This window comes from Juglans microcarpa x Juglans regia, chromosome 3D (assembly GCF_004785595.1).
Source record: "Juglans microcarpa x Juglans regia isolate MS1-56 chromosome 3D, Jm3101_v1.0, whole genome shotgun sequence".
In the NCBI taxonomy this organism is placed as follows: Eukaryota; Viridiplantae; Streptophyta; class Magnoliopsida; order Fagales; family Juglandaceae; genus Juglans; species Juglans microcarpa x Juglans regia.
This window is the reverse complement of record NC_054598.1, coordinates 408,514-430,475: the sequence shown is the minus strand read 5'-3', so window position 1 is coordinate 430,475 and position 21,962 is coordinate 408,514. Positions and strand designations below refer to the sequence as shown.

Sequence of the window (21,962 nt, the reverse complement as noted above, 5' to 3'; positions counted from 1 at the left end):
ATACCTACCCAATACACACACATATATATACTAGGCGGGAACAACGTGCAAAGCACGTTTGCCTAGTTTTATGAAATAGTTATTTGTTAAAAAACAGCTAACTGAAGATTCAAGATGAAGGAAAATACCTCCTTTCACGGGTAATGTCCCAAATCAATTGGGTTCTACATCTACATCTCCTTGCATGTTTAAATTCTTGAAATAGGTTACCACACCTTCACACTCGAAGATTAAGAAGTATGCACACTACTATCCCAATATTGTCGAATGAGAATAAAAAATAAAAATAAATTTTATAAAGTGCCTCATCCACCCCTGTTCACAAAATGCTCAACATTAATTATGTCAAGAATTGGAACACAACACATACCTACTCAATACACACACACACACACATATATATATATATATATATACACTAGTTATGATGCAACATGAAAGGCACGTTTCTCTAGTTTGAATAAAAAATATTGTGAGAATATTATGTTTAAGTAATAAGTAATTGTTATATGAAGATGCATAATAATTACATTCTATTTATAAAATACTAAGCAAAATAAGCAACATATAAAAGTTATGCATAAGATGTAAATATTTTATAGGACTATCAAAGTGGTTGTTGTGTAGTTTGGACGATGCATTCATTCAATAGTTATGTTGTTGTCTCTTCTACCGCATGAATGGAAGCGATGTTGATTTGTTGTGATGTTATTGTTTCTATTGATCCATCTCTGTAGATCCATTTTTTTTAGAAGTTTTATCTATCATGTATTGCAAATAAGGTAGATGCTCCTGTATTGAATGAATTTGAAGCATTTGCATAATTAATATAGAAATAAAATAAGATAAGTATAAAAAATAGGAAGAATGATTAATTCAAAAAAAGATTATACAATTTGAAATACTTATTCCATTCCCCACAAACAAAAGAATACATATTGTCATAACAATAATAGATAGAATGTTCCTCTTGTCCCCAAAGAGAATGAGATAAGTAAATAAAATTTGAATAAAATAATAGAAAATCGTTATAAAAATGATTACAAATTATTTACATTTACTGGGTCAATTATAAGAATAATAGATTAGTTCAAATAAGTTATTTCATAATTTGTATTAAGAAAATTATAAAATAAAATTTTAAACGATTTGAAGGGAATGAGTAAGTATAAAAAAGATAAACTCGGTAGAAAGTAATAAAATTAAGAAAATGTTAGGAAGTTCGATTTGGACTCCCGTTTGCTTTTCCTGTCTAACGTGGAAAGGCCAGTTAGCCTTTCCGTCCTTTGTTTTCTATTTTTTTTCTTTTTCCCTCTCTCGCATTTCTGGGTAAGGGAGGAAGAAAAAAAAAAAGCCAATTGACCTTCCCACGTTAGATGAGAAAAGTAAACGGGAGTCCAAATCAGGCTCTCTAGCATTTTCCATAAAATAAAAGGATAAAAATGTAATTTTTAAATAGAATAAATACAATAACAAGAATATAAATGGAAAAGTAAGAATAAATAGAGAAACTGGAAAAACAAAATTCAGTAAAGTAATAAAATAAAAGGGAAAAAACGTAATTTTTTAAATAGAAGAAATACAATGATAAGGATAAAAAGGAAAAAATAAGAATAAAGAGGGAGGAGATGGAAAAATAAATTTGGAAAAGAAAGCAAGTCCAAAGAAGGACAAAATGGGAAAATAAAACTTGGAGAAAAATTATTATTCATACGCGGATACACCTCTTTTTATTATAGAAGATATAAAATTTGATGTAAAGTCACTTACTTTATTAATATGATTGATTATGTTATTTTTATTCTAATATAAATAACTGTCTATATTACATAAAAAATATATAAAAATGATTATATATAATATTTATATATTTATATATATACATAATCACTGCAATTATTACCCTACTAATTAAGTTCACACAAATCTATGAGGTGGATCCTCTCCTACCTTTCCACACGCACAAAAAAAGTCATTTCACCAATAAAATACACTAATTATTGCATAATTAAATGAAAACAAAGTTGTTTAAGGTTTCCACCCTGTCTTCCTTTTCCTGCAATATTGTGGCTTTTTGTTTAACTAATTAACGTAGCATTTATTTCAACCAGAAAAATCAAAGTTGCATTTAACTTTTTTTTGTAAACTACTTTTTTTTTTTTTCAAATGTTTAGTTGATGCACTAATAATTATCTGCCAATAGTTTTTTTTTTTTATGTTTATCTAATAACATGTCTTGAAAATAATCTTGAAGTATATAGTCGTATTGAATTTTGTGTTTTGTTTTAAAATTTATAAAAAATATAATAATTATATAAAAAATGTAAAATTAAAAATTAAAAAATATTTTATATTTAAACGATATTTAAAAAAATTTATTATCTCATCTCGTTACCTAAATTTTCGCCGGTAAATCTTATGTTTTTTCGAAGGGGCATCCGCACTTCACATAAATGGGTCTGGACTTGACTGGGCCAGGACAGTTCCATCCTCACCTAAGAGCACAAAATCCCGTCCAACCAAACATACAGGCCCATTCATTTCTGAAAGAGTGCACACTCTCGGCACACAAATATTTATTTATTTATTTTTTTTTTTTTTTTTTTAAATTCAGTGTTGTGGTATAGACTGATGTGCATATTTTCTCTTTCTGAAATGGGTTAAGAACTTAAGAAACAATTTAAAAAAAAAAAAAGTATGTACAGCCGTAAACGCCGCCACGACTACTGCCACGTAGGCTCGAGGAAAAGCCGAACCTACAGGCTCGGACAGACACAGCTGGAGACAGCCTGTCACCAACAAAGTCCCACTCACACCTATTCCCCTAACTACGTTCTCTCTCTCTCTCTCCCTCTCCGTCTGTCTCTCTGTCTCCCCCCCCCTCTCTCTCAATGCGAATTTGGGTTCTCTGATCTCGTTCGACGCCCTTGGTTTTCCGCGGCTCGAGTTTAACAGATCAAGATTCCGCTCTCTGTAAGCTCCCAATTGATATAGTTTTTGTTCATTGCGGTTAATTTTCAGCTTCCAATTGTTGAAATTGGGGTTTTATATTGTAATCGATGCAAATTGTTTATTTTTTCCTTAGTTTTCATGGTTATCCTGCTGATATTGTAGCTTACATGGTTTTCATGCTGACGAGTATGAGTTATTTATTTTAATATACGTCTCATTATATATTTTTGTTTTTGGTCTGAGAGGCTTATATTTGATTTTATGCTATAAATCCTTACGTTCTGTTTGGTTGATCAGAAACGAAGGAATATAGGAGGAAATTATATTAGAAATTCCAGTTTTTTTTTTTTTTTTTTAAATCCGATAAAATGTGATTTTTTTTGGTTTGTATCGAACAAGTGTTATTTTTCGTTAATGAAGTATTTGATAAATGTAAAACAAAAAAGGTGTAATGTGGTGGACAATATTTTTGTGTTTCAGTTTGTAAACGTCTGAATAAGATTAATAATCGTAACCTAATTACTTGAAGACTAATTCGAATGGCATCTAATTGTTTGATAAGTTAATCTGAATTTTATATCTATGTACAAAAAAGTTGATAAGAATTGTATCTTATCTAAATAATACATGCGAATAGAATTTGTGTAATTCTCACATTCAAATTTGCTTCTTTCATGATATGATTTGTTATTAAATCTTAGAAAATATTGTATACTAGCTTTTTTGATGGAGTTAGTGGTTGAATTCATAAAGGTTTGTAGTTCTGTGGATTGTACCCCGCCCAACCATGAAGTTTGTGGAACCATTAAAAAATTACTAACATGGTCGTGGACAAAGTGTTCTACTTTCCTTTTATTAGCATTAACTACTGGTCAGGCATACAGTTTGCAGGATAGTGTTTTGTTGGAGAAGTGCATAAGATATATGTAAATTGACGTCATTGGCCATTTTTTCCCAATGATATTGGGTAATGGTGGACAAGTCTCAGGGTCTATAGAACGCTTAGAAAATGTACCGATAAAAAAATGCATTTGTATGAGTGTGCTAAACAGTTAAAGGTTCAATTTTAATATAATGGTCGTTACACTCTGCTGGGTTTAGTTTATTATTATAATGCATAGTAGTAGTTTGCATTGAAATGAAGCACTCTTGATATTTTTTTTGGGTAACTGGTACGTTGATATAATAAATTTTTGGAATTCAGTTTTTTGTATTAATCAAGTAGGTTGCTTAGTGAAATAACATTGACTAATATGTTTTTCTGGAGGAATCTTATACCCTATACTCTTTGAAGCATTCTCTTGTATTTTCTATGTTCATTTACTTTTATCTATTTTTTTCTTTCCCATCAATTTCCTTCTGTTGCAGATATTGTCATTCTTTTATGTGGAATCAAATTCCTTTGGTCTTGTTCTCTGAATTTTATAATTCCAGTAGGTAGTTGATGTTTTGTTGTCTTGAGCAGAAACGAAAACCGTTCTATCCAGCAACCTGACAGATATTTAACTTTCCTCTTTCCTCTTTTCATATTCTCTGTTGGCTCATGGTTTTCTGTTTTCTATATTGTAGCTATTTCGTGATAGCCAGTTGTAGTGCCCAGCAAAACTATCGACTTTTTTATGTGGATGGTTTTGCTTCTCTTACACATGAACTTTGGGCAAGGTGCCACTTGAGGGCTGTTAACAATGTTGCGGGATCATCAGACTGAACAACTGATTGCTTATGGTTAAATTGAGGCCGATGAGAAACCTCTGGTTTTACTTTGGAAGCTGTTTCTATTGTTCTCCTTAATTCTGGGAAGCAAGCACATAATCTACTAGGGAACTGTTTTGTATCCATGCTGGCTGAGAGCATGCGTGGAATTTGTGCTTCGGGTAATGCCCCTGACGAGATCTTCTGCCGATGCATTCGGTGTGGTGACAATTTGTCTAGTTGCTCTGTTGATTGTTCTCGGTTTGCTATGCATCATCTACTCATTTTACTTCCGGTCTCGTATTCGCAGCCGAGGTTGCATTCAACTCAGCTATTTTAGTGGTCCTTGGATAATCCGGATTACGTTTATCTTGTTTGTGATCTGGTGGGGTTTTGGTGAGGTGATACGGTTAAGTTTATTTAGACGCTCACTTAACTTGAAATGGCAGGAGACTGTATGCAAAGGCTATATTGTATCAAATCTGGGGTTTGCAGAACCTTGCCTGTTCCTCACACTTGTGTTTCTCCTTCGCGCGGCCTTGCAAGAGACGGAGTTGGGAATCCTAAGCCGAAGATGGAATGGGAAAACAGCAGGTTGTGTTCTTCTTTACTGCCTGCCAGTGTTCATCCTTCAGCTCTTTGTTATTTTAATTGGACCTCAGTTAAACAAGGATAAGAGTTACCTGAGAAAACTGCCCCGTTATTTTATGAGTACAGCTGTTGCTTCCAGGACAGAAAAAACTGATGATATAGCTCTCTGTACTTATCCCTTACTAAGTACTATATTCCTAGGGATTTTTGCAATGATCCTTACTGCCTACCTGTTTTGGCTGGGAAGCCGGATTTTGAAATTGGTCATCAACAAGGGCTTGCAGAAGAGAGTTTACACATTGATATTCTCTGTTTCAAGCTTCCTACCATTGAGGGTTCTTTTTCTTGGTTTATCTGTTCTGTCTAAACCAGAGCATTTTCTGTTTGAAACTCTTGTTTTGCTGGCTTTTCTTGCCATTTTGTGCTGTGCTGGGGTGTGCATATGCATGCTTGTGTACTTCCCAGTTGCAGATTCTTTAGCCTTGGGAAATCTACGGGACATAGAGGCTAGGAGAAGGGTTGATGATGATCACAATGATGCCATTTCTCTTATCGCTAACCAGAGTCATCTCGAAGAAAGCGGTGGAATCAGTCCCAGCAGGAATTCTGATGCCTCAACAAAGCGTGGATCAATATCTTTCCGGACTTTTGAGAAAGATGGGAATTCGACAGGGGCATTTGTAGAGCTGAGTCTCTTCTCTCCTAGTCAGGATGCAACCCCACCAGGGTCGCCTCCGCTACTTGGCTGGCCAATGCGTGTTCCCATACAAGTTCCTGGACCCTAGAAGCAAAGTGAGAGAGACCTCATACGTGGTGAACGTCAATTTTGTGATAAAGAAAAACTGATTGTAAAGAGTGTAGCTGAAATAATGATTTTAAATTCTTGGTTTGTTTTCTAATTTTAGATATGATGGTTTTGCTTTGCTTGGGAGGAATTTATTACCTGTGCTTCTTTTCTTTTTCACCATTTTCGATAACCAATTTTTATTTCCATTCATGAGAGGTAGAAATTTGGTTGGTATAGATGGTATTTTCTGTTTTATTTTACACTTTTTTTTTGTTCTTTTAATTTAAAAAACAAATTATGATGCATCGTGTTTGTGCTGGAGTTTTCCAGCCTTGTTAATTATGGTAGATTTTAAAACATGGCTTCAACTATGGTCCACGTGAATGCTGTAAAATATTATTTTTTTAATATTATTGTTGTTTTTAAAATTTTTAATATTATTATTGTTTTTAAATTTAAAAAAGTTGAATTGTTTATTATATTTTGTATGAAAATTTAAGAAATTTATAATGATGAAATAAGATGAGATGAAATATTTTTTGTATCCAAATCAGGCTTGAACCTCACACTTCTAAAAATTCATTCAACTCCTTCGATTATTGTTTAGGGCTCGTTTGGATAATGAGATGAAATAGTTTTAGAAGAGTTGAATAAAATATTATTATAATATTATCTTTTAACATTATTATTATTTGAGATTTGAAAAAGTTGAATTGTTTATTATATTTTATATAAAAATTTGAAAAAATTTTAATAATAAAATTAGATAGGTTAAGAGTGTTTCTATATCCAAATGAGACTTAAGTTTTTTATTCGTCATCTGAAAATCTTGTAACCAAATAACACCTTTACTAAAGTGGTAATCTTGATTTGTTTGACATGCGCTTCTGTAAAAATTATATCGATCTATTTTTTAATAAATAGATCATTTAAGAAATTAGATTATGTTTAGATATTGAAATGAATTGAGTTGAGTTGAGTTAATATGATAAAATATTGTTATAATATTATTTTTTAATATTATTATTATTTTGAAATTTGAAAAAGTTGAATTGTTTATTATATTTTGTATTGAGATTTGAAAAAGTTATAATGATGAGTTGACATGAATTATAGTTCCAAACGAAGAATTAAAACTGGCCCAGTTTGTATTCGCAAGTCATCTCAATTCATTTCAACTCATCTCACTACTATTCATTATTATTCATCAACTTTAACTCACAAATCTCATTACTATTCATAACTCATCTCACTACTATTCACAACCCATCTCAACTCATCTCAACTCATCTTTAAATCCAAACGATACTTTAATTTTTTCAATTTCGATCTGGGTTGGTTCGATTTACAAGTGTACTTCAGTTTTTGGTTAGTTGATTTTTTGTTTATCCCAAATATGATAGATCCCAAAATATTATTTTAAAAACACAATGCACATAACTAATAAATCAAATAAATAAAATCTAAGCAAAAACACTTAAAAATTGCAAACGCAAGGACCAAAAGTAAAAGAACCAACTCCAAATTATATAAAAAAAAGTTAATTAGTATGTAACTTTATATATAAGGATAAATAATAACATGTTTTTAATTAGTAGTAAGTGTATATCAATAAAGCATAAACAATAAGATTAAAACTTCATATTATATTAATTTTATAATATGTATAATATATACAACATACAAATTTAAAAAATTAGAATATATATAATAATAAATAAATAAATCAGTCCAATTTAATTTTAAAACCTTGAAAATGGGTACCAAACCAGTTTTAATTGGTTCTGACTCTTAGAATTTGAAACCATTGACTCGGTCCGGTTTAGTTCAATTGAACTTTCCATTTTTTTTTACTTTCATAGTAAAAACGATAACGCAGACCAAATTTACTTGTGAATAGTAATAGAAAGTGTATAGAACCAAAGTGTGTATAAAAAATAAAGAGATTGTTATAACTACAAAATGATTCTACAAAAGTAAACTAACAAATTAATACGGATTTATACGATATATTAAATTTATTTTATAATAAAATTAATTTTATAATCTAACGTGCAACATCAAGTCATATCAATTTATAAATTTACTTTTACGAGATATATTAGATGTTAACAAATTTCTTAAAACTAAAGGCAACATCAATTGATTTTTGCTTGTTTTTACTATTTTAAATACCAGTTTGTTTTCTTATAAATAAAGTAAAGTTAATGTTATTAAAAGTGTAGGGTCAATGCAATAAATATATATATATATATATATATATATTTTACTTGTTTATTTTTGGTCCTGAGTGTTTCAAAAAATTACATATTATTTGTATTTTAGGATTGAATTGAGATGAGATGAAAGTTGAAAGTTAAATAAAATATTATTTTATTTTATAATTTGAAAAAATTGAATTATTTATTGTATTTTATTTATAAATTTAAAAAATTGTAATGATTATATAAGTTAAGACGAACTGAGTTTTGAATAGAAACAATGCCTAAAGCTTAAGCCGTTTAGTTAATAGACTTAACTGAAATCAACTTAGTTCAATCTAATTTTAAGTCAAGTCTAACATCTAAATATTAAACTCTCAAATTATTAAACTCATCTCATTTCAAAACATATTTACACGCATGACCCATCAACTTTTTCAATTCAATATTTCTTTAAGCACAGGACCCACAACCCTTTTCAACTTCTCATAGATATATATAAATTATTCTTAACATACAAACACATTTAGACCTCGTTTGGTTGCAAAACTCAATTGAGATCAACTCAGTTCAGTCTAATTTTAAACTAGTCTAACATTCAAACACTCAACTCTCAAATTATTAGACTCATATAAATTCAAAACCTCCTTACACGTGAGATTTACAATTTTTTTCAACTCAACACATATTTATACGTGGGATCCACAACCTTTTTCAATCTCTCATAAATAGTATTAAATTCATCTTAACATCCAAACACATCTAAATTTATTTTAGATGGGCCCTACATAATTCACTCTACCTACTAAACTCACGACTATTCATAAATAACTCGACTCAACTCAGCTCAACATCTAAACGTAATCTTAAACTCATATTAGGTGGATCCTATAAAACCCACTTCATCACCTTAACTCACTACTATTCATAAAGAACTCAATTCAGCTCAACATTCAAACACAGCCTAAGATTTGGCTATGTTAAAATGTGTTTTAAAAAAGTTTTTGTAGGACCATTTTAATTTTAGCGATAATCAACCATCAGTTTTTGAAGATTCTCTCATGATTTTTTAAATGATAAATTCAAATATGAAATCTAATAATGAGAAAATGAAAACAGTAATAACAATAATGCTAAGATGAGATTTGGATAGTGAGTTGAGATGAAATGAGATGAATTGAAATGAAAATGATTCATAAAGAACTCAATTCAGTTCAACATAAAAAAAAGCCTAAGATTAGACTATTTTAAAACGTGTTTTAAATTTTTTTTATGTAAGACTATTTTAATTTTAGCGATAATCAGCATCAATTTTTTAAGATTTTCTCGTGATTTTTTAAACGATAAATTCAAATATGGAATCTAATAAGGAGAAAATGAAAACAGTAATAACAATATTGCTAAGATAATATTTGGATAGTAAGTTGAGATAAGATGAATTGAGATGAAAGTTAAAAGTTAAATAAAATATCATTATAATAATATTTTTCAATATTATTATTGTTTTGAAATTTTAAAAAGTTTAATTATTTATTGTATTTTGTGTAGAAATTTGAAAAATCTGTAATATTATATGAGATGAGTTGAAACCATCTTTGTATTCAAAGTTGAAAGAGTGATGCTAGGTTGCCGCCAAGCAGTAATTGCTGGGCGTGCCACATAGGCAAAACTCTTATTTTTTTTTCTTTTTTCTTTTTCACATTTTTTAACATCTTTAAAAATTTAAAAAATATAAAAAAATATATTAATATACTAATAGTCATTTCTTTAATAATTAAGTATAAAAAATTAAATACATGAGCGGTAGAGGGCAAAATGACCTCTACTAACATTATTATAATATTAATACAGACGCTACCTATCATTATTTGTTTTGTTCCAGTCACATTTGCATTTTTGTTTACTCCACTAATGTGATTAGGAGTTTTAGCCGGTCGGTCTTGACCGGAGAAACCGACCGGACCAGACTGAACCGAAGTTGATCTGGTCCAGTCCTTGGAAGTTGCACCATAATTTTTTAGCAAGGTTATTTTCGACATAGGCCGAAATTAAAATGCTTGGAATTGGTTTATTCTGAGTGTGTATGCTTTTATGGTGGAGCATTATAGCGGAAGCTATGAAAATCTTCATTGCAGTGGAACGTGGTTGTGGGACCAACCAAAGTCGCAAGGTGTTGGGTTTGTGCTCCTTTTGGAGTCCCACACCGATGGGATTTGTAAAGGGAGCCAAGGCCCATGGCTTATAAATAGGGTGCTTGGCTTCTTAGTTAATTACACTAAGTCATAAGCTTAATTAGTAATTTGTGACTTTAAGAAAAGTCCTCTATTAGCCTTTTTTTGTTAAAAAGAAAGATGTGAGAGTTAAAGTTTTACTAGTGGGGAAGCTTTGTGGGTGTCATTTGGGATAAGGAGAAAAATTGTGTGATTGTAATAATTTTTCACATAGTATATTTTCTTTTATGGGTCTGGTAGTTTTTCTCCTGTTTTTGAGAGTTTCTACGTAAATTTTTGTGTTGTTATTATTTCTCTATTTTTTCTTATATTTTACCAAAAAGTAGATCCTGAAAGTGAATTTAGGAGGTCCAAATTCCTAACAGTTTTAAATCTTTATATTATTATTATTACTACTGCTACTGCTACTAAAAAATAACACCTTCAAATGTACCTCTTTTTCGCCCTCTGTAGTATTATTACTCGATATATGAAAAATGAGTCGCTATTTCTTGAAATGCTTATAAAATCTGGTTTGTGCAGTACATTCCCGGAACAAAGATGGTTTTTCCTGGATTAAAGAAGCCACAAGAGCGTGCAGACCTCATTGCTCATCTGAAGGAAGCAACTTCCTGATCTTTTTGACGACTTAGGTTACCTTTGTATATTCTAATGTTTTCTCAATATTTGAGGAAGAAATTTTGTGCAGGGTAAATTTATCTGATGTGGCATTTCAGGAGCTATTTATGTTTTTTTTTTTTTTTAATATAATTAAGATCCAACGTGTGACGGTTGAGTGTTTGGATGGGAGAAATGCGTGGATCTTCTAAATTATAAAAATGCGTACAAGAAAATGTGAAATTGAATAAGTGTTTTAAAACTCAAATACGTACTTGGAAATGAAAGCCGACAAAAAATATCGTCAGGAAACGTAGAAGTTGCAGCAGTTATGGAGCGAGCACCAACGTTAGCAGAAGTGAAGAAAGTAGAGGAAGAGGATGTTACTTGAAATTAAATATTTCATGTCCTTCGGTTGTTTTGTTGCAAAAATAACTTAATGAAGGTTTAAAAAAGATCATTCCTTTATCACACCGTTAAAATTAATATTTCGTGCAACATTATCAAAATTAGACTTTTGAAAAATAAAAATACAATAATTACGGGTTAAAAGACCAGCGATTAGCAAAATGTTGAAAAGATTTTAGAGATTCCATACGATATGAGAGCACTTCCTCTGCTTATTGGTTCTTATACGAATATTAATATTTATTATGTTATAATATAATAAATATCATATACGGACCGGTCCATTTTTTGACTTTTTCTTTTTTTGTCTGTCCGAACGATTTTAAATTCAACTTTTATCTCCCTCATGATTCGTCCCCGTCTTTCATTCTCTGTCCAATCACTTCCTCTTCCAGTTCTCATTTCCCGGGTTAGCAATCTCTACTTTTTTTTTTTCGGTTCTTGACGCAGCTTTCTTTCTACTTTGTAACTGATACACGTTTCGTTTGGACGATTGATCGCTTAGTTTCATCTACTACATTTTTCTCACCATCTAATCGGGAATTTACGTGGAAAATTCGTATTCATGTAGTTATCTCTGTATTTTTATCCGGCTATGTTAATATTTGTGTGTTTCTATGTATATTTAAGGTATCGTGAAGTTTCTATGATGCAAAATAATATGACGAATTTCCTGTGCGATGGGTTGGGGGGTGAAATATGAAGTCGTGTGTGTTTGAATTTGGATTAAATGAGGTCTGCGTTTGGTTGTGCAGATCTGGACTCAATTAGAAAATATGAATTTTAGGGAATTACTCATTATTTTTTTTGGAAGGGATTTTGATTTAGTTGAGATATTGCTGCAGTGTATAAGTATTGGGCCTATGAATCATAAACTCATTTTTAAGACTGCTCGTATTGATTTTCAAATAGTGAAATTAGAATGCTTATGGGATTTCTATGCTCAGTCTTGTCTTCTTCACTTCAAAATTGTCTTTGTATGAAATGCATGAAGTGCAGTTTGCTTGATTCAGTTTTTCTTTTTTAATACACAGGAAAGATGCTGGAAAAGGTTTTTATTGAAGAAGAGAGGGACTCCTCTAAGTGTTCAACTAAAAAGGTACTCCTATGCTCGATTATATGATAAGAGAAGTATGTCAGAAACTCATAATGTACGTTCTATTATTCTTTTTACGCTACGAGGGTTGTAATGATGTGCATTACTGAAAAGGTAAAATGATTTCTGTTTGTAGTTGTATAGCTTTTTAATTAGCTTTTCTGTAAATTGTCCACCCCGCCATAACTTGTATATGTGTTGTATTAAGCAATATATAGGTGTGTTATCTGTGTTTTTATCCTAATTAGTTGCCTTGCTTAATATAGGTGTGTTATCTGTGTTTTTATCTAATTAGTTGCCTATTCTATCTTGCTAATGATGCTAGTTGTGTTTATAGGAAAAAGATACAGCAAACCATGGCCAACATGTTCATAAATTTGATTATAAATTCCTTATTTCACTTAATATATATCAATAGAATTCCATTGATGTCAAGATGACATGAGGATAGAATTCATCTTTGGCCTTAATACTGTTAAGTTGCTACACTGAAATGCCATCAATAGTCCTGTCATCTTTAAAACACGAAATGCTAAGCAAATTAAAAAGAGGCTGGATAGTCAATCACACCTCTTGGTGATGCTTGGATTATCCCATATGTGGCCAATCGCCGAAAGCATTATTACTATATGATGTTTATATTTACTTGTTGCCATTCCTTTCTTTTTCTTTCCTCTCTCTCTGGGGTATTGGGGGAATGTCAAACTATTTTCTCAGATTACAAAGTAATTGAGAATTCTTTATTGGTGTCCAGTGATATGACTCTAATTGACATTAGTTTCGTGCTTGATGCTTCAAATTCTTTGATTGTTTGTAGAATATCTAATTTATTTTGTTTGTCTGGAGTAAGGTTGATCCCGGGAAGCCTGCATCACTGACCTGGCAGCGGATTTTAAACAGTGAGGGAAGAGCCCTTTCGCAGTTCACTCTAAGTTTGAAAGAGATGGTTCAGATGGTTAGTTTGAAAGGGATCCTTCAAATTCTTCGCTTCTTTTATATTATATAATCAAGGCTTAAAGACAAGTAAATTGCTTTATGGAAGGCCCGAGATCACAAATGCTCAGAGACAGATACACACGCAAACATATATGTATGTACAAGTTGATTGTGCATGCATGTAGGTTGGCTGGCCTGTATATATATTATGTACACATTTTCCTTCACAATAACATGGACACACTTATTCCTTTGCATATTTACCTTGGCCTAGCTGATGGATCAGAATTACACGAAAATTTCATGGAAGATGGGTCTTAGCCCATTTATTATGGTTTCTTGGTGAAAAATCTTGTCTTCTACCTTGGTATATGTGCCAACTACATGGTCTCTTTTGTTTTGGTAGGCTCCGATAGGATTTCGGCTGTGGCGCCATGTCCGAGATGAGGAAGCTAAAGGAAATGTAATTTTCATTCTTTTTATCTAGGATGTCCGGCTTGTATTGATGTATTGGTTATGGCAAGAAATCCAGGTGATCAAAACTATCAAGTCTTTTTGCCACTTGAGCATCGTTCTGTTCTTTTTGCAGGGGGTTTTTATAAATCCATTTGCAAAGCGCCTTGTAACATCTTGTCATGGCATTCCCTTAGGCGGTATAGGGTAGGTGTTCAATCTTCATCATTCGCAAAACATACTTTTTTACCATATCATGTTACTTAAAAAGCCACATATACACATGTATGTATTTTTGATATAGGGGGTTCTTCTTCAAAGGTATTGGACAAGGTGCACTGGAGATTTATGATTGCTTTTTATTTTTCATATTATTTTAGCTTTTAAGCCCATATCACATGTAGTGCAGTAATAATATTAGATTATACATCTCTCTAGGTACTTATTACTTGTTTTTGTATTTTTAGTGGAAGATATATTTTTGAACATTATGGATGTTATGCGAAGAAAATGTGTCTCCTCATTGTTTTGGACTTGTCTTTATTGCTTCCTTTCTTTAAGTTTTAGAACACGCTGATCATTTATCATATGTTCGCATTTTATTGTTTTTTGTTGGAAAAAAAATCCTCAGTGCAGGAAGCATTGGAAGAAGTTACAGAGGTGAGTTTCAGCGCTGGCAACTATTCCCTAGAATATGTGAAGAAAAACCAGTTTTAGCAAATCAGTTTTCTGTAAGTTCAAAGAATGTAATTTTGAGCCATTTTCTCGTTGATATGTTAAAGGAGCTATTATAGCTTCTATATAGTGCATGAAAATTTGTCTGATGGTGGACCAATGGAAATGCGTTAATTTTTATTTTGAAGTTTACATTAATGTGCATAATTCCTTTTGTTTTGTAATATCTGGCAAAGTTAATAGTTTGCTATGTAATATAACCTCATAGTTCTTCCACGTGCTCAAAGTTTTAAATAACATATAATTCTTTTAATACAGTTTAACATTAGAAACTGCATTCCTGCATTTAGAAAGATAGGTGTTGCAGTCTTTGCGAATTTGTCTTCGTGTCAAAATGCACCGTCATGGCTGTCTTCCCAATTGAATTGGAGGGTGATATGTAGAGCCATTGCCCTATCTCATCTATTTATCTTAAAACAGCAATTACCTGACACGGAGACAAATGGGTTCGAGTTTATACCATAAAGCACTTACTATGAGAAATGGGTTAGAGTTTTTCTTTTGAAACTACTTCATTTTTTTCTTTGTTTCTTGCTTAAACAAGGTGTCGTTTTGATAGCTAGAGAGAATGAGGCAAGATTGTAAGAGCTTGACCCTAGGATGGCTTGCTTCTCGCTTCGTGTATATTATTTACTATGTAAAATTACAAAATTGCGCACCATTATATATGATACTCTAACACAAGGGCAATTAATAGAGACTTTATTATTTCCTACCATGTTTGGAATTTGGTTCATGATATAGTTCTGACATCATGGTTATATGAAATTAATTTTGCAGATTTGGTCCTAGTTCAATTAATATTAAAAAAAACAAAAAAGAAAGTATCAGTAACTGTTATTTGAAATTTACACAGTGAAAAAAGATGTATCCTAGATGGAAGGTAATGGTCAAAGATGTCCAATATTTTATCTGAAGATGCTGGGAGCCTTTGATGAAAAGCTCATTGAAGTAGACTTTAAACTTTCAAATAATCTTGGCAATGCAGTAGACTAATCATCTGATAGAAATAAGATATGGAGCTTTCGTTACTATTTGTTCATCGATTTTTTTTATTGAGTTGTATATACTAACTTCAGAACACAACTCATGCAGGTATTTGTTTCGCGCTCAAATGGTGAAAAATATTCTACAGTAATGTGCCCAAGGAGCCCCGAGCTGCTTGAGTAAGCAACTATTTGCTACACCATTGATTTATGATTAAAAATGAAGGCTTCATGAGTTCTTGAGAGCTTTGGTTTCATCTTCGTATGAATTACAAAAGAAAGGGGTGAAAAAATTTTGTGAAATACATAATTTGAATGCTAAGATTGCAAAAAAAAAAAAAAAGGTGATGTGGCACAATATTGATTATAGAATCTTAACAAAGGAGGCACATTTTAACTTTTTGTGCAATGTCTCAAGTTTGATAGTTTAGGTAATTGCAAATGGGTATCAATTTGGGGGTTCAAACTATATTTGCCCCTATAGAAATCTAGAGAAAATAACTCACTGAATAATATGTCATAAACAGAGAAAATGCAGTTTCAGGGATTGGATCTTGGGACTGGAATCTGAATGGACATAACTCTACATATCATGCTCTATTCCCAAGGGCTTGGACTGTATACGAGGGTAAATCTACATAGTTGGCATCTACAATGATTTTCATTATGAAAAGTTTGTGGTATAACTGGGTTGCCTTTTGCTCATTAAATGCAGGTGAACCTGATCCGGAACTTAGAATAGTTTCTCGTCAAATCTCACCTGTTATCCCCCATAATTACAAGGAGAGCAGCTTCCCTGTCTCAGTTTTTACTTTCACGGTAGGAAATGATCTCTTAGGTACTTGTTTCTGACATCTGACACTGTTAACCTCAGTATTAAGTAGTGACTTTAAATATCTTCAGCTGTACAATTCTGGAAAGACTGCTGCAGATGTCACCTTGCTTTTCACATGGGCAGTAAGTCATTTTTTCTTGTTAGTCATGGGGAATTTGTCCTTTAGTTCTGTTATTTTGTTAGTTATATATTTTTAAAGTTGTCCTTGTTTGGATGTGCTAAGTACATATCGTGTAGATTTGAGAAAAGAAAATGACATGTTGGAATCCACTAGAACTAAAGGGAAATCTTTCTGAATGCCATTCAGAATTCTGTCGGTGGTCTTTCTGGATTTTCTGGTCAGCACTGCAATTCAAAAATCATGTAAGAAAATTTTAATTAGCTTGAACCTTTACTTGATATATTTCGGTTTTTCTCATTGATTTCTTATATGTATGCATGTGCATGTCTGTATTTTGTGTCTGAGTGTGTCCTTGTGTGAAGATTGCCATCTATTTTGTAGCATGCCTGTGGTTTATGCTGACCTAAAAGATCATCTATTCTGATAGGATAAAGGATGGTGTGCACAGTGTACTTCTGCACCACAAGTAAGTTCCTTTCCTTAAATAGATGAAAAAGGGGGGGAAAAAACAACGAAAATTCTGTCCTTGGTTCAATCAGTTCAATCTTTATATGGTTTATTTTTGGATACCCTACATGTAAAACTCCTCACATGCCACTACAGTACTGCAAATGGACTACCCCCTGTGACCTTTGCAATTGCAGCAGAGGAGACTGATGGAGTTCATGTCTCTGAGTGCCCTTGCTTTGTGATATCAGGTAACTCTCAGGGTATCTCAGCAAAAGACATGTGGCAGGAAATAAAGGAGGTCGGTAAACTTCTTGCCATGTTTTTCGTGTGCATTTCAGTAGAAAGATATTTACTCAGTTTCATTCGCTTGCACATTTTGTGCCAGATATATGATTCTACCGTATATCCACAACTAACGATTTTGGTTTCATCTACGTGTGACATGATTAATTAATGCTTCCTGGCTTTTCTTTACAACAGATTGTTTATTCCTGCATATAGTTTTAATTTACCTGCACTGTTTATTTTATTTCTGCCTTTTAAAAAAAATCTGAAATTTTCATGAGCTGAAGAAGAATCACTTATTTGGATGATATTTTTATTGAGATCTTACAATTGGGTTTATAGATTAGAAAGTTTATGCTCCAAAATTATGCCTTAGGCATCATGATATTCTCAGAATGTTTTTTTTTTTTTTTTTAATAACCGTGGGTGTCCAGGCCAGCTTGCGCGCACCTCGACTAATCCCACAAGGCCCTGAAGTTAACTACTGGGTAAACCTCCAGTGGTCCTAAGGGGACTTGAACTGATGACCATTGGGGAGCAAACCCGAGGCCGGACTAGCTGAGCTACCCTGCTGGGTTTGATATTCTCAGAATGTGTTTTTCAAATTGTGTCAGCCCAATTGTCAGAATGTCAATAAGTATCTTAACAGCCCAAAATCATACCTTCCAATTGCATTTTTCAATACTGGCCATTGATGGTCGTATCTTAACAGAGAGTTCACATTGCAACATTTTGGTTATTGGAAGGTATAATGTGTCAATTTGGTAACTCAGGGTGCACATTATAAACATCTGTTTTTTTTTTATCAGTAATTATAAACATCTGTTAGTCATGGGGTGGAAAGCATATTTTTCTATTTTCAGTATTAATGTTCTTTTGCCTCTATTGTTCCTTTGCTTTATCCATGTAAGATTTTCAATTTTAGGGGGATTTTTATATTTCAAGGAATCTTTCCTAAGTGGTATTTCTGCCATTTTCACGTTTAGTTTATCGGTACAAATAAATTGATGTTTATTGTCTTTTCTAATAGTTTGGATCCTTTGACCGCCTCAATTCCTCTGAGCCATCAGTGCCTTCAGCAACAGGATCATCTGTTGGGGCAGCCATTGCTGCCTCTGTTTCAATTCCATCAAATGCAGTACGTTCTGCTACATTCTCGCTGGCGTGGGACTGCCCTGAAGTAAATTTTTTGAGTGGAAAATCTTATTACCGGTGGGTGGACCAGATTCTTGTGTGAGAAATATCACAAATTGAAACTTATCTATATGCTGAAAATTTTTATCAACAGGCGTTACACTAAGTTCTATGGTACTCATGGTGATGCTGCTGCAAAGATTGCACATGATGCCATTCTTGGTGAGGTTCAAGGACAAGTGTGTACTCTTTCTGTTGATTATCTGTTTCAACCCTATAAATGTGGAGTCGACAGAAAATTTGAGATTAAGACTAATACTTATCATTCATATATTTTAAGTTGGGCCATAAAACTCTTTTGTTGACATACACAAGATTATTGATGTGTGGGAGTGTTAATACGCAGTAAGTTTTGTTAGGTCATACTTGTTATACCTGTTTGTCTTCCGTCAATGTGCTTATTTTGGTTTATTTCTTTCTGAAACGTAGAGCATGGCCATTGGGAGTCCCAGATAGAAGCATGGCAAAGACCTATTCTTGAGGACAAGCGACTTCCTGAATGGTGAGTTTAGATGTGTTATTTTATTTATTTTTTAATGGGAAAACTAGATTAATAAAATTATAAAGTACAATAGCAAGGGGTGGGAAACCCCTACAAAAATTACAGAGCAAAGAACAAAGAACGAGTTTAGATGTGTTATCTGCTTGTTGCATGTGAAGTCAGATTCTAACCTATTCCGAAGGCTCTTTACAGGTATCCCATTACTCTCTTTAATGAGCTCTATTATCTAAATTCGGGGGGTACAATTTGGACAGGTATTTGTCACGCTTTGGATCTATTCTTGTGCTTGTTGACTTAACTTGGTATACATGAGTTGTTTTTTTTTTCCCCTTCATGCTTTTGCAGATGGATCACCCCCGATGCATAGTTTAGTGAGCATTGTCAAAAGGAAGTTTTCCCTTGACAGGTCCAGTTCAGGTCTGAAGGACATTATTGATGTACCCCATCAAAATGATACTGCTGCTGATATTCTTGAAAGGATGACTTTAATACTCGAGCAAATTCACACCAAAGTTTCATCAAATTCTGCATTTGGAACAAATCTGCTTCAAAAAGGAGAAGAAAACATTGGGCAATTCCTTTATCTTGAAGGGATTGAATATCACATGTGGAACACCTATGATGTTCATTTCTACTCGTCTTTTGCACTAGTCATGCTATTTCCAAAACTCGAACTTAGCATCCAAAGGGACTTTGCAGCGGCAGTAATGATGCATGATCCCAATAAGATTAAACTTTTACATGATGGACAGTGGGTCCCAAGAAAGGTTCTAGGAGCTGTTCCTCATGATATTGGAATAAATGATCCATGGTTTGAAGTAAATGCTTATAACCTTTATAACACTGATAGGTGGAAGGACTTGAATCCAAAATTTGTTCTCCAAGTTTACAGGGATGTGGTTGCCACAGGTGATAAGAAGTTTGCAGAAGCTGTTTGGCCGTCTGTTTATGTCGCAATGGCTTATATGGACCAATTTGACAAGGACAGAGATGGGATGATTGAGAATGAAGGCTTCCCTGATCAAACTTATGATACGTGGTCTGCATCTGGTGTGAGTGCATATAGTGGTGGGTTGTGGGTGGCAGCCTTGCAGGCTGCATCGGCCATGGCACATGAAGTTGGTGATAAGGGTTCTGAAGATTACTTTTGGTTTAAGTTTCAGAAGGCAAAAGGTGTGTATGAGAAATTATGGAATGGTTCTTACTTTAATTATGACAGCAGTGGAGGAAGTTCAAGTTCATCTATTCAAGCTGATCAATTGGCTGGACAATGGTATGTTGTGACTGGAGCAACTTTTTAGAGTTTTTTGGCATATCGTATTCTTTAAGAATCCATTCAGACGGGTTCTTTTTAATTTATGCATATATGTCTATTTCTGCGCGTGCGCGCATTTGAGGAAGTATGCTTGCATTTGTATCTGGTTTTTTATTTGTAAGAAAGAAAATTTGCTTCGATTTTTCTTACCCAAGGTCAGGGAAATATCTTCAACATATATACTTAACGGCTTCTAGAATCAATTGTTCTTGTAGTAGTGTGTTTGCATGTTCGACAATATCTGAATATACTAAAGCCTGTATTATATTATTGTACGCTGGTGCTCATAATTGTAGTTTTTGTATTTTAAACAAATGTAATGGGAGGGCTCTAGGTCCTACTGCTTGTGGAATCCTAATTTTTTCCCTACTTTACCACACAATGGCGGTGGACTAAAGTTTCTGGGTATTCACTTTTAGGTATGCTAGAGCATGTGATCTTTTTCCAGTTGTTGATCAAGACAAGGCAAGAAGTGCACTGCAAAAGGTCTATAATTACAATGTCTTAAAGGTGAAGGATGGAAGGAGGGGGGCTGTCAACGGGATGCTACCTGATGGAAAGGTCGACTTCTCTTCCATGCAATCGAGAGAAATATGGTCTGGAGTCACTTATGCTGTTGCTGCAACAATGATCCACGAAGATATGTTTGATATGGCATTTCAGACTGCAGGTGGAGTCTATGAAGCTGCATGGTCCGAGGAAGGACTTGGGTGAGTCGGCTTTTCTTTTTCATTTTCTTCTAGAATTTTTTTATTTTATTAACTTGATGAGCTCAATATAATCATTACATGATAAATAAGGAATCAAACCTATTATCCTTGACCCATTCCCCCCACCCCGCAAACCTAAAAAATATATATAATTGTCAGTCTTGTGCAAACTTTAACGCAAGTCTTGGCCCTGTTAGCAGAATCAATAGCTTTTCTGAAATGCAACACAGAACAAGATATTCACTAGGTCATTCATTCAAGGCAAACATTCCTCACAGATAATAACATGTCATATTTTTGGGTTCTTTTAATTGTTGATGATTTCAGCATAGATTTCCTTGTAGCTTTTTAACGTGTACCCATTCTGTCAACAGTTATTCCTTTCAGACACCTGAAGGTTGGACAACCGAGGAGCAATACAGATCCCTATGTTACATGCGGCCTTTGGCCATATGGGCGATGCAGTGGGCGTTAACGAGACCAACAACTATGGAGCCGGAGATGAAAGCAGAAGTGAAGGAAGATTCTCTGTTTAGGGCGCATTCTGGATTCTCAAAAGTTTCTCGACTTTTAAAGTTGCCCGAAGAGAGAACGCGCAGAAGAAGTCTTGTACAGGCTGTATATGAATACACTAGGAAGAGGATTGGGATGTAGCTGGTACAGTTTCTGCTGCTGTCTCCAAGTCTTTAAATTTATTCTTTTTTTAAAACAGATAAAAATAAAATTGTCAAGTGTATAGAAGCAGTGAAGCACCCTTCTCATTCAGACAACAGTAGTGGGTTCTATTGTTCTATTCTTGTAATTATTTTTTATTTTTCCTAAATTGTGTATCCCAAACAAATAGAAAAGAGAAATATTCGTGAATAAACAACAGAATAATTTAGC

General features: G+C 33.2%; 2 protein-coding genes and 1 long non-coding RNA gene across 8 annotated transcripts; all 3 read left to right on the top strand.

Annotated features, from left to right (window-relative positions):
- Nucleotides 1–305: 305 nt before the first annotated feature.
- LOC121255634 lies at nucleotides 306–11,234 on the top strand. The gene is made up of 3 exons (XR_005938819.1): nucleotides 306–317; nucleotides 4,175–4,177; nucleotides 10,820–11,234. It is a non-coding gene; the product is annotated as an uncharacterized LOC121255634 (long non-coding RNA).
- Nucleotides 2,829–6,158, top strand: LOC121255633. Its single transcript, XM_041156050.1, has 2 exons — nucleotides 2,829–2,973; nucleotides 4,522–6,158. The coding sequence occupies exon 2, from the start codon at nucleotides 4,830–4,832 to the stop codon at nucleotides 6,018–6,020; it is 1,191 nt and encodes a 396-aa protein (XP_041011984.1). The 5' UTR covers nucleotides 2,829–2,973; nucleotides 4,522–4,829; the 3' UTR covers nucleotides 6,021–6,158.
- A 491-nt stretch (nucleotides 11,235–11,725) lies between the features above and the next one.
- Nucleotides 11,726–21,801, top strand: LOC121255621 (non-lysosomal glucosylceramidase). Of its 6 annotated transcripts, none has more exons than XM_041156020.1 (20): nucleotides 11,726–11,868; nucleotides 12,494–12,558; nucleotides 13,406–13,510; nucleotides 13,898–13,954; nucleotides 14,081–14,151; nucleotides 14,576–14,675; nucleotides 15,775–15,845; nucleotides 16,193–16,293; nucleotides 16,381–16,484; nucleotides 16,569–16,622; nucleotides 16,808–16,863; nucleotides 17,049–17,087; nucleotides 17,225–17,369; nucleotides 18,387–18,568; nucleotides 18,645–18,712; nucleotides 18,980–19,052; nucleotides 19,245–19,306; nucleotides 19,398–20,325; nucleotides 20,787–21,077; nucleotides 21,452–21,801. In XM_041156020.1, exons 2-20 carry the CDS (start codon nucleotides 12,499–12,501, stop codon nucleotides 21,729–21,731), a joined length of 2,847 nt encoding a protein of 948 aa, XP_041011954.1. In that variant the 5' UTR covers nucleotides 11,726–11,868; nucleotides 12,494–12,498; the 3' UTR covers nucleotides 21,732–21,801. The 6 variants fall into 6 exon arrangements, with proteins under 6 accessions (XP_041011954.1, XP_041011955.1, XP_041011956.1 ...); XM_041156021.1 differs by lacking the exon at nucleotides 11,726–11,868 and adding an exon at nucleotides 11,895–12,026; XM_041156022.1 differs by lacking the exons at nucleotides 11,726–11,868; nucleotides 12,494–12,558; nucleotides 14,081–14,151 and having other exon boundaries at nucleotides 13,401–13,510.
- The last annotated feature ends 161 nt before the right edge of the window (nucleotides 21,802–21,962 follow it).

Excerpts from the sequence above, each read along its gene's own strand:
- LOC121255633 (XM_041156050.1), top strand. The coding sequence starts at position 4,830 with ATGCCCCTGACGAGATCTTCTGCCGATGCATTCGGTGTGGTGACAATT.
- LOC121255621 (XM_041156020.1), top strand. The coding sequence starts at position 12,499 with ATGCTGGAAAAGGTTTTTATTGAAGAAGAGAGGGACTCCTCTAAGTGT. Across the intron at positions 17,370-18,386 it reads TGTGGCAGGAAATAAAGGAG|TTTGGATCCTTTGACCGCCT; the intron begins GTCGGTAAACTT and ends CTTTTCTAATAG. Across the intron at positions 18,713-18,979 it reads TGCACATGATGCCATTCTTG|AGCATGGCCATTGGGAGTCC; the intron begins GTGAGGTTCAAG and ends TCTGAAACGTAG.